General features: G+C 35.7%; 1 pseudogene and 1 gene segment (V, D, J or C); both read left to right on the plus strand.

Moving 5' to 3' along the window:
- Positions 1 to 700: 700 nt before the first annotated feature.
- LOC121883882 lies at positions 701 to 6,320 on the plus strand (annotated as a pseudogene).
- A 3,626-nt stretch (positions 6,321 to 9,946) lies between these two features.
- LOC121883769 lies at positions 9,947 to 10,689 on the plus strand. The segment is given in 2 exon segments: positions 9,947 to 10,212; positions 10,303 to 10,689. Coding segments are annotated over 2 exon segments (351 nt in total).
- The last annotated feature ends 1,130 nt before the right edge of the window (positions 10,690 to 11,819 follow it).

The raw sequence follows: 11,819 nt of genomic DNA on the forward strand, positions 1-11,819 counted from the left end.
AATCTGATAAGGCCTTGTACATGAGGGCACATATTTTTTCAGGCAGGCATAATTAAGGTATGGCTTTTGTTTGACTGATTAGGAAATGGTTACTGTGAGAAAAAAATTCAGTATATGTGTACACAGTTGGATTTATATATCTATTTGTATCCTTTCAATGTATATAAAGAAAATCAGACTTAACAAGCATCTCCGACAGTCTATTAAGGTTAGACCTCATCAATCACCTGCCAGGTCTCTTATTCTGTTAGAGGCTCTAAAAACTTACTCAGAAAGCACAAAGGACTGCAGAGGACTGAGACAAATAAGATTGACTTATAAATTGCACTGGTTCAGAAATCAGTACACTGACTGTTCACTGTTGTCACACTGATTCAGTACTCAACATGTTTTCCTCCACAGGTGTGGAGGATTCACTAAAGAAGTTCTAAAGAAGAGATCAATATCAACTTAGAATGTCAGCAGACCTGAACACTTAGCAGAGGAGGACCCCTAAGACCACTAAAGATTTCAAGACCAGTATGAATTTTCCATCTATGTTTTGTCTGTCCAACAGCATTATTTCTTAACACTAAACTCTTCACCTTTAATGAATTTAAATTAAATTTAGCTGAATGATTATCAATAATATGCATGTTTACCTCATTATGGGTTTCCTCATAAGGAAGTGAAGTGTGTGTGTGTGTGTGTGTCAGTGAGAGGACAGAAGAGCTCACATCAGTTCAGCTTCAACATCAACCATGTTCTCTGCAGCTCTGATGCTGCTGCTGGCAGCTGGATCCTGTGAGGAGCTTTCAGTGGATTCACACTAATAAACACATTAGAAACACTGAATAGTCAGATGAATGATGGAGATAATGTTGATTTCTCTTTTCACAGGTGTGTACAGTATTGATCTCATCCAGCCAGATTCAATGGTTGTGCAGCCTGGACAGTCTTTGACCATCACCTGTCAGGTCTCTGGTTATTCTCTGACTGATAGCAGCTATGCAACAGGTTGGATCAGACAGTGTGAAGGAAAACCAATGGACTGGATTTTCCATCAGTGGGGAGGAGGCAGCTTTTATTAAAATAATGCCCTGCAAATTATTTTAGCACACATACACTTCTACTAGCAGAGTGACATTAACGTAAATCACCAACAGACTGGTACAAATACCCCAGCAACCTATGTGACTAATATTCACACACACATACATGCATGCACACATGCACTCACTCACACATGCACACACACACACACACACACACACACACACACACACACACACACACACACACACACACACACACACACATACACGCACGCATGCATAAACGCAGGTTACATTACAGCATTTCAGATCTTCATATTCCTCTTCATGTTCACTCTGCTAGTTTAACTAAAGAATGCATGATGGGATATGAAAACAGGAACAACAGTTGACCAAATATTCAAGAAGAGTTTTGTTGACATATTCATCTCTGTGACTCTTGTAGATTGCTCTGGATATTTTTAACAGAAGCTGAAAAAGTGTTGAAATGCTGAAAATGAACAGGAGTTATGAGAAATCTGCATATTAGTGTTAGCATAGAGAGTGTCGTCAACCACATATGCACTATTTTTTCTGTTACACTTACTGATGTACAGAATATAAACACTACAGATACCATCTTTAAGAAACCAGTCACAGTGAAGTAGTGTGTCCCAGTGTATGAAGATAAGCATGTTATAAATCCAACTTCAAAAATTGTTAGAAATGATTAAAAACACCACAGTATGTCTGCTGGCCAGATCTATCTACTGCAGACACAGAGATCATTTGGGTCACAATACCTTTTTCAAACTAACACTACTGTAGTTCAACCTGCAGGGCCACCACTTGAGAAAATCAAGAATTTTGTTAATCACTTATGCCTGAATATCTTCTCTGAGTAGGCCTAATTAACGAATCTTTATTTATACAAGTACAAATACAGTGTTTTGTTTAATTGTTTTCTTTTTCAGATGAAGCGACAAGGTGAGAGGGATATGTAGTAGACATAAGTGACAACATTTTTGTAGCATCAGAATATTCCACTGTATCTGTGATGCTGAAAGTCGGTACATAAACAGCTAAGGACACTTAATCATCTACTGTATATTTGTCTTCATACATAATGATTTACTGAGTCATTCAAATTGACGTATCAACATAAAAAAAGAAAATGAAAACTGAGATGTTATTTTGTCTCATAGATACAAAATGTATGTATTGGGTATTGTGTAATCAACATTGAAGTTCTTGAACACTTTTATCATATAAGTGTGTTATACTGTGTTCTGACTTCTTACAGAAATGCAAACATGTTGTAAAAACAGATATTTTCTGTTTAATTGTCAAGTTTTGAGTTTCACAATTATGATTCTTTTCAAATTTGTAATTCAATCATCATTTTGATGATTATAATTGCTTTTCTATCAGGGTTAGGTATAGTTTAATTATTACATGGAGTATAAGTATGAATAATGGTGTACTTGTGATACACAATAAAGACTTTTGAGGATTTCGTTGTCATTTCAGACACAACACAGGCCAACAAATTTCTAAAATAACAATTTGAAGTCAACAGAGCATAAACTTCTGTTATCAGTTAATTTCAGAAGGTTTCTCTGTTTTCTGACATTTCTAAACATATCATCTTTAGAGAGTCACTTCTCGTCTCTCTCTGCACCTCTGGGAGCACACCTGCAGCTGTGAAACTTTGTAGAAGCTGTCAGTACTGCAAATAAACTTTGTTAAAATGAGAGACATGTCTTTCACATATATTTGCATATCAGTATGTATCCAGGCCTGAAGTGGCCTACATGTACGCAGACTGACACACATCCTCAGAAAGACAAAAAACAGAGACAACCAGGGGCATTTAGTTGGTGGTTTGAACTGTGGTGTTAAAACTCATGGCCATTCTTTCCATATGAATCCTCTGCAATTTGGCAAAGGGTGATAAAAGATAGTTTGAATTTGGTTAAAAGAGGTCAGAAAAGGAAATACTGATGAGTTCCTGTGGCGGGTGCTGTTGTTAAGATTTTAACCTCATTAATTTGGTCAGTATCACAAATCTGTTGTAAATCATCATTAAACCACAATAGTTCATGAAATTACGATTGGCACCTTGTAATTTACATTGAATATTTTAGTTTATATAAATGACCAAAGGACTGATAAATAATAATTGGCATATTATCAATGTATTGTAAGTAATGCAGTTAGTGATTAGATGTTATTATACAAAAAACCTTTGTCAATAACTAATAAATAATTACAGTCATTTAAATATGTTTTTTAAGTTTAACAAGGATCCAAACAGGAGACAAAGAATAAATGAACTGATATTTTTCTACAAACAAAAACTTATGTCTTCAGAATTATTTGAAAGATGCTACAATCATACCAACTGCCAGAAAGATCATGCTATTTCTTTCTTTCTGGTTTTTAGTTATATGACATAATATTAATAAAAATTGGCACCCGTTTGTGATATGTGATATTATATTGCATATGGGAGGACAAATAAAAAATTGAACAAATGATAAATAATACTATACTGATGGTCAGTCACTAATGCCAGAAAACTTCTCAGATGATGTCTCACTTTGTTTTATGATTCCTCTCTCCTTTCATCTCATCAGATTGTTCAGATCAGAGTATCAAGTCAGTTCAGTCATGAAAAAACCTGTCTCAGTCTGCAGATTGTGTTGTGGTATGAAGTGGACCAGACAACCTGCAGGAAAGGGACTGGAGTGGATAGGGGTTTGCTTCTGTGATGCCAGTAGTAACACTTATGCTAGCAGTTTGAGGACTCTGCTGTGCATTATTGTGCTAGACACATATACACACACAAACTGTTTATTACTGTAAGGAGTAGTAGTAAGGCTCTACAAAAACCTCAAAGATGTGTCTGTAGCAAAGACCTACAGGGGGCAGCAGGAGACTGCATAAATGAAGGCAGTAACAAGACTGACATTGCCCCTAAAAGTAATGTCAGTGAGTAATGTGAGTAATGTTCCCAATAATATTTTTGCATATGCATTATGGACATATCTATCTATCTATCTATCTATCTATCTATCTATCTATCTATCTATCTATCTATCTATCTATCTATCTATCTATCTATCTATATATAGATATAGATAGATAGATAATTACATATATAGTAGTATATCATATCTATCTATTTTCAGACAACAAAAATTCAGACAACAAAATGTAACTTCTGAAAAGAATTCAAAAAAAGCACACAGTTTAAATTCACATTGCATAAAAGTATTAATTAATTTGGCAAGAGTCACGACTTTGACTATACACTGTAATAGTCTAACTTCAACAAACAACAGGTCTAAATGAAGGACAAATCCAATCCAGTTGTTTCCTTCCTGCAAGGAGGAGTCAATGCAAAACTCAGAAGTCTTCCACCTCTACTTATCTGACTGCAGAGAGGATGACAGAGAACAGTGGACACACAGTTTAACATGATGGACTATAGGACAGGACTGCTGCTTTTAACTATCTGCTAGGCAGGTGAAAATATTCACAGATCTTGAGTTGAATGTGTCTTTAAATTGTTGCCAACATATGTAGCAAGTGACTTCTTTTTTGGTTTGACAGGTGTTGATGGTCAGACTCTGACAGAATCTGAACCAGCAGTTAAAAAGCCTGGAGAATCCCACAAACTGACCTGTACAACATCTGGATTCACATTCAGTGACTACTGGATGCACTGGATTAGACAAGCTCCTGGGAAAGGGCTGGAGTGGATTGCAGCTATTAGATATGACTGTGCTGAGATCTCCTACTCTCAGTCAGTTCAAGGCCGGTTCACCATCTCCAGAGACAACAGCAGAGAGCAGCTGTATCTGCAGATGAACAGTCTGAAGACTGAAGATTCTGCTGTTTATTATTGTGCTCGAGATTCATAGTGACTGGAGTTGTTTGAGCAGCTGTGCAAAATACTCATACAATACTCATCCTTACTGGGCTGATAAACCCCAACTATGTCACTTGTTTTGTGTATTCAGCTGTATGGAAATAATAAAGTACAGTAATAAAATACAGTACGTAAAGAATAAATACTGGACCATACAGTCACATACAATACACACACATGCACACACACAGTAAAAATCAAATAGAAGTTCATCAACACTCATCTTAGTTCATTGTTTATGTGGAACTTAAAACCTGCAATATCTGAACACAACACTGACATATCATCACCTTTTATGTTTATATGTTTATAACAAACAGTTGATCACATCCAACAGTTATGGAGCAACATTATCATTCATTTGGAGTTGTGTGTGGCTTTTTACCTACTAAATGCTTGACTATGTTCAGCAGTTGGTTGCTAAAGCTGCAAAAAAATGCCTGCTGTGGATGAAATCAACGCTATGAGAATGGTGAGAATGAACCAAAACAGTAAAGTTGCGGGCCGGACAGATAAACTATTTTTTAATTTGTGACTTTTTTCCCTGAAAGTCAGATACTAACTGAACCTGTGCAATTGGCTAAAAAATTTGGACAATCCAGTGGATCATTACTGATATGATTTGAAATGATGGTTAGACAATCTGATAAAACATCTTCATTATCTCAGACATGCGCTTGTGTATCTCTGATGTTCTCTGTAGCTGAGGCAGAATGGAAAAATTAAATTGTCTGTTTATTTGAGTTTAAATGCATTTGTTTGACTTGTGTTAGAAGTTTTCTTAAGAATGAAAGAACATTAACTTTAAGTTACTGTTTTAAATAATACATTTGTATGTGTCAAAATAAATGCTAATAACACAATTCCAAGTTGACTATGTGTGACACAACAGTCCATCCTTCTTTTGTAGCCTGTCAGTATCCTTCTTTATGCAAAGTGAACTTCCTCAATGCTGTCTGCTATAAAAACTTGATATCATGCTGTCAGTTGCAGCAGAAGAAGAGAAGCTCCCATCAGATCACCTTCAATACCAACCATGTTCTCTGTAGCTCTGCTGCTGCTGCTGCTGCTGGATCCTGTGAGTCTCACTGAGGCAGAGACACTGACAGTATGATCACAGCACACTGACTGCTCACTGTTATTACACTGATTCAATACTCAACATGTTTTCCTCCACAGGTGTGAAGTGTGAACAGTTGACACAGCCAGCCTCAGTGACTGTGCAGCCAGGTCAACGTCTGACCATCACCTGTCAGGTCTCTTATTCTCTTAGTGACTATTGGACAGCTTGGATCAGACAGCCTGCAGGGAAAGAACTGGAGTGGATTGGAAGTGCACTTGTTGGATCCACCACAGCCTACAAAGATTGACTAAAGAACAAGTTCAGTATCGACTTAGACTCTTCCAGCAACAGAGTGACTCTAAATGGACAGAATGTGCAGCCTGAAGACACTGCTGTGTATTACTGTGCCAGATACCCACAATAACACAAACCATCAGCAGACCTGAACAAAAACCCCTCAGTGCCTGAACACTTGTAACATGAAGCCACCAGAGGAGGAGCCCTCAGACCACTAATCATTTCAACACCAGTTCACTGTTACAGTAAAGAGAGAAACAACAATTATAATAATATTAAATAGTGGAGGCATTTACCAAAAAGTGTTCTATCTCTCAGACTCACAATATTAAATTTCAAGTGGTGAATTTGTTGCAGCATTATTTCAGTGGACAACTACACTTTAAAAGCTTTCATCTAATAAGAAATTAAACATAAATAATCTTTCTTTATGTTAGTTTTAGTTTTAGTTTGTGGATCTACATAAATTACTTTTGTCAGTCTGGACTAACAATGAGAGGAAGGACTGAACAGGACAAGAAATGTAACATTTTCTCCTTTTACTCGTGAGAATACAAGAGCTTTACAAAACACTTTCACAGCCTTTGGTACAATCTGTCTCCAGTATAGATGCAAACATTACAGGTGACCTCAGTAGATCAAAATATTAGCAAAATGCAAATAAGTTAAATAAGCTGTGGTATTAAAATAAAATAATGTCATTAATAACTGACAATAACATTATTATTATAAACAATAACAGGTTGTTTGATGTCTTAGTCCTCTGTGTATTGTAGATGCCTGTCAAATGACAATGACAAAATGACAATTCTTGTAGGCAGCCATTGTTTTTTTTCATGTTTATGAAAATAATTTTAGTTACCTGAGTTTAGACTAAGATGGATAAAAACAAACATAATGTCATCTCATGTTTGTAACTTGAAGCCACCAGAGGAGGAGCCCTCAGACCACTAATGAGTTCAATATTAGTTCCCTTTTACAAAAAGGAAAGAATAAACAGAATGAAACCTTAATGTATGTATTGTAAAAACCCATAATATGAAAGTATAAAACATTTTGTAAATTTACTTTTAACAAGGATTGAGTTCACGGTGTAGATACTTAAATGTTTTAATTGGTATTATATCACAGTGTGTATTCCTATGATGAAAAAATTCAAGAATAATGTTTTATTTCTTAACTTTTATATTTATGAAAAAGACATGTAAGAGGCAACATCACCACATGCATTTCCCCAAATTATCTCCCGGTGGGTGAGATTAAGATTAATAAATACAAAACATAATGTCATCTCATGTTTCAGTGAAGTTATTTTGTGTCATGATAATTCTGTTGCAAGTGTGTTAAAAATATGAGTTTGTTGGGGGAAACTCTGATATCCAACAACACAAGTTGGTTGTAACTCAAACTTGCAACACACAATTCAACTTTTGAAGAGAATTCTGATTAAGTACAATTTTCAAATTTAGATCAAAATTCATTTAGCTGGTGTTGCAATTCTTACATCATTGTTTTGTCTGTGAGAACGAGTCAGTTCAAAACTTGGTTGTCTTCCACCTTTACTGATCCGACTGCAGAGAGAGAGACAAACTGGTTACTGTAGTTTTCACTGATATTTGTTTGACACAAGAAACAGAGTTGATATTCATGTTGGGTATTTTATTTTTATTGACTAAAGAAGATGGGTATTAATAACATCCATGTACTGAGGAGTTACATATTTTTCATGTATTCTCATCAGTTTTCATCACTTTTTGCTTACTGGGGTTTTCTGTTCTCTGACATCCTGAATATATGAAATTTTTGAGAGAAAAAACAAAACAAAGAATAACATGAACATGTATTCAAGAGTTACTTTGATACTTTTGTTTCTGTTAAAATGTATTAATATATTAATTCAATATTGCAAAACTTCAAAAGATCAATCCAGTTCTCTGCTTTCTGTGAGGAGGAGTCAATGCAAAACTTTGATGTCTTCCACCTCTACTTATCTGACTGCAGAGAGGATGACAGAGAACAGTGGACACACAGTTTAACATGATGGACTATAGGACAGGACTGCTGCTTTTAACTATCTGCTGGGCAGGTGAAGATCTTCATAGATCTGAATATGGCAGAGCTTTTATTAGTGTCAGCAGGTTATTTTTATTTTCCTTTTTCTGTTGACAGGTGTTGATGGTCAGACTCTGACAGAATCTGAACCAGCAGTTAAAAAGCCTGGAGAATCCCACAAACTGACCTGTACAGTCTCTGGATTCACAATCAGCAGCTACTACATGGTCTGGATCAGACAGGCTCCTGGAAAAGGACTGGAGTGGATTGCCTGGCATGAAAGTGGTAGTAATAGCAGAAGATTCTACTCTCAGTCAGTTCAAGGCCGATTCACCATCTCCAGAGACGACAGCAGAGAGCAGCTGTATCTGCAGATGAACAGTCTGAAGACTGAAGATTCTGCTGTTTATTATTGTGCTCGAGAGCCACAGTAACTGAGTTGGTTGAGCAGCTGTACAAAATCCTACAGTACTCATCTTCTGGGCTGGTAGCATTTAGTAATCGAGTATGTTTAGTAATAAATTACAGCAACATTTGTTTCTGTATTATGTAAAGTTGTGTGTTCCTCAAAAATATTTTTACTAAACATGAGAGACATCAAACTTCATGATACATTTGTCGGGGTGTAAAATAAAAAAAATACAAACTACTACAAATAATAATAGAGATGTTTAAAAATAATACACATTTTTATAAATTAAGACAACATAATGTCTATAAATAATGTGGAATCATAATATGAAGGAGTAAAAACAGTTGTAGATTTCTCTACAAAATCACTAGAGGTCAGTGTCAAGTTTCTCTCTCCTCTTTTACAATAAGGAAACACTAAGATCTGCTTTTCTCATTAATCTTAACTGACTGACACTTGAAACCTGCACTGAACTAAAGCCTGATACTCCTGCTTGTCATGTACATGGTGTCAAAATGTGCTTGAAACAAAAGTCATGTGTGAGTTTGATTCAGGTAATTTTGAATAACACAGTTTGAATCTATATGATATTTACCATCAGCAGTGACTGCAGCTCAGTCTGTCAGTGTCAATTCATCATCTCAACAGACAGGAAGTAAATCTCAAGATGAACAACAGAAAGCCTAAAGGAGCTGTTGTGTATTTTTATTAAAGCTGGATGAACAAAAACTATGTCCTCCTTCTCTCATCCTCACTGATAGACTCTGCACAGTCTCACATTATTAATGTCCTCAGGTCAACTAATTCACAATTACACAAGACACAGTCATCTGAGTACCACTGATGTATGACTGAGCTTTAAAAGTAAGATTTCATTACAAAAAATATAATGTTAATATAAATGAAAAATCTGACTCTTCCATCACATACTGTAGCTTCATTGAAACCATTGCAGAGAGAAGACAGCAGTAATCTATAAAGTCCAAGTTTCTCTGTGTGTCTGTTTCTTCAAACATCTGAGAGCACTGAAACCATTCAACGTCTTTTATGCAAACTCAACTTTTCATGATATTTACATGATCCTGGTGCTGTTGTTGTATTTCTGTTTGAAAGAAATATGTAAGTAAAGTCAACAAATAATTAAATAATTAAATAAATGTAATGAAATTAGAATATTATATGTAAAGCAGAGGTGATTTCCAGGTGTGTTTTCACTTTGCAGATATACAGTAATAACAGTCATCATACTCTTCTATTAGTCTCCAGTTTGACCAACATTAATGCTTCATGTGTTTGATTCTATGCAAACTCAGTGATCCTCCTTGTTTCTCAGATATAAAAACTTCACATCAGACTGTCAGTGGAGATCACAGCACATCAGCTTCACCATAAACCATGTTCTCTGTAGCTCTGCTGCTGCTGTTGGCAGCTGGATCCTGTGAGTTTCTTTGGATTTGTCACAGTCAGCATTTCTTCTTTTGTATTGTAACTTGATAATTTGTCACACAAAACTTTCTTCTTTTAACAGGTGTGAAGTGTCAACAGTTGACACAGCCAGCCTCAGTGACTGTGCAGCCAGGTCAACGTCTGACCATCACCTGTCAGGTCTCTTATTCTCTTAGCAGCTATTGGACAGCTTGGATCAGACAGCCTGCAGGGAAAGGACTGGAGTGGATTGGAATGGAGCGTGTTGGACAAACCTCATACTACAAAGATTCATTAAAGAACAAGTTCAGTATGGACTTAGACTCTTCCAGCAAAACAGTGACTCTAAATGGACAGAATGTGCAGCCTGAAGACACTGCTGTGTATTACTGTGCCAGATACCCACAATAACACAAACCATCAGCAGACCTGAACAAAAACCCCTCAGTGCCTGAACACTTGTATCATGAAGCCACCAGAGGAGGAGCCCTCAGACCAGTAATGATTTCAACACCAGTTCACTGTTACAGTAAAGAGAGAAACAGTCTTTAAACATGTATAGTGTAGAAAATGAGGAAAGCAAAACAACTTCTTCATTTACTTATTTCATGGGGCTTTAGATACTTAATGACATAGATAATAATGTCTTAATCACTAATATATCCCAGTGTGTATTCCCATGGTGAAAAAAAAACCCATTTCAATTATCTAAACTTTTACATTCATGAAAAAGTAAAGGTAAAAATGTGTTTTTTTTACACTCCAATCCAGTTACATCACTTCAATGTGCAAGTTGTGTGTAATAAAAACTTGAAGCCTTCACCTTCAGTCTATTTTATTTGAATACCATGAAATTACCTGAAGAGCTCACATCAGTTCAGCTTCAACATCAACCGAGTTCTCTGTAGTTCTGATTCTGCTGCTGCCAGCTGGATCCTGTGAGGAGCTTTTTACTGTTTGTTTTTCTTCCAATACAAACCTGATCACTGCTTGAGATCTTCATGTTGGTTCCCACTAGTGGTTCCAAAATCTCACCTTGTCATAAGAGTGACTGAACCTTTGCTCTACTCACCCCTCAGCTGCCTGATCTCAACCAACGAGTTTCACATCTCCTGATTGTTATTTGTTGTATTTGTTTTCAATATCATCTCATTTTACATCTTAGATGTTCTTTGATTTTATTTAATTAATAAACCTTATGTTACTGTATTATTAAGATATTACCATTTAGAAAAATATATATCAATTTTTAGATTTCCAACCAGTCACTGATTTCAGGTTATGTGCATGTAAAGTATGAAAATCACGATGTAGACTTTCTTTCAGATGGGAAACAGTATATCATATCTCCTAAAAGTTATTTTTTGTTAAAGTTGAGACTTTGCGTTATGATAATATGAGCAGAAACTATTTCAGATGGTTGATTTTTGAGATCCAACAATTCAGAGTTTGCTGTAAGTGTTTTAATGTTCTGCATATGGTTGATTTTTCAGTTTTTGTTTTGCGATTTTCTTGTGAATAATTCTTATGCATGATATTTTTATGATTAAAAGAACAAAATTCAATTTCAAGCAAAAAAAAAATCAGATCACAAACTTATTTAAATTCAAATTCATTTGG

Source organism: Thunnus maccoyii, chromosome 18, assembly GCF_910596095.1.
Source record: "Thunnus maccoyii chromosome 18, fThuMac1.1, whole genome shotgun sequence".
Taxonomy (NCBI): Eukaryota; Metazoa; Chordata; class Actinopteri; order Scombriformes; family Scombridae; genus Thunnus; species Thunnus maccoyii.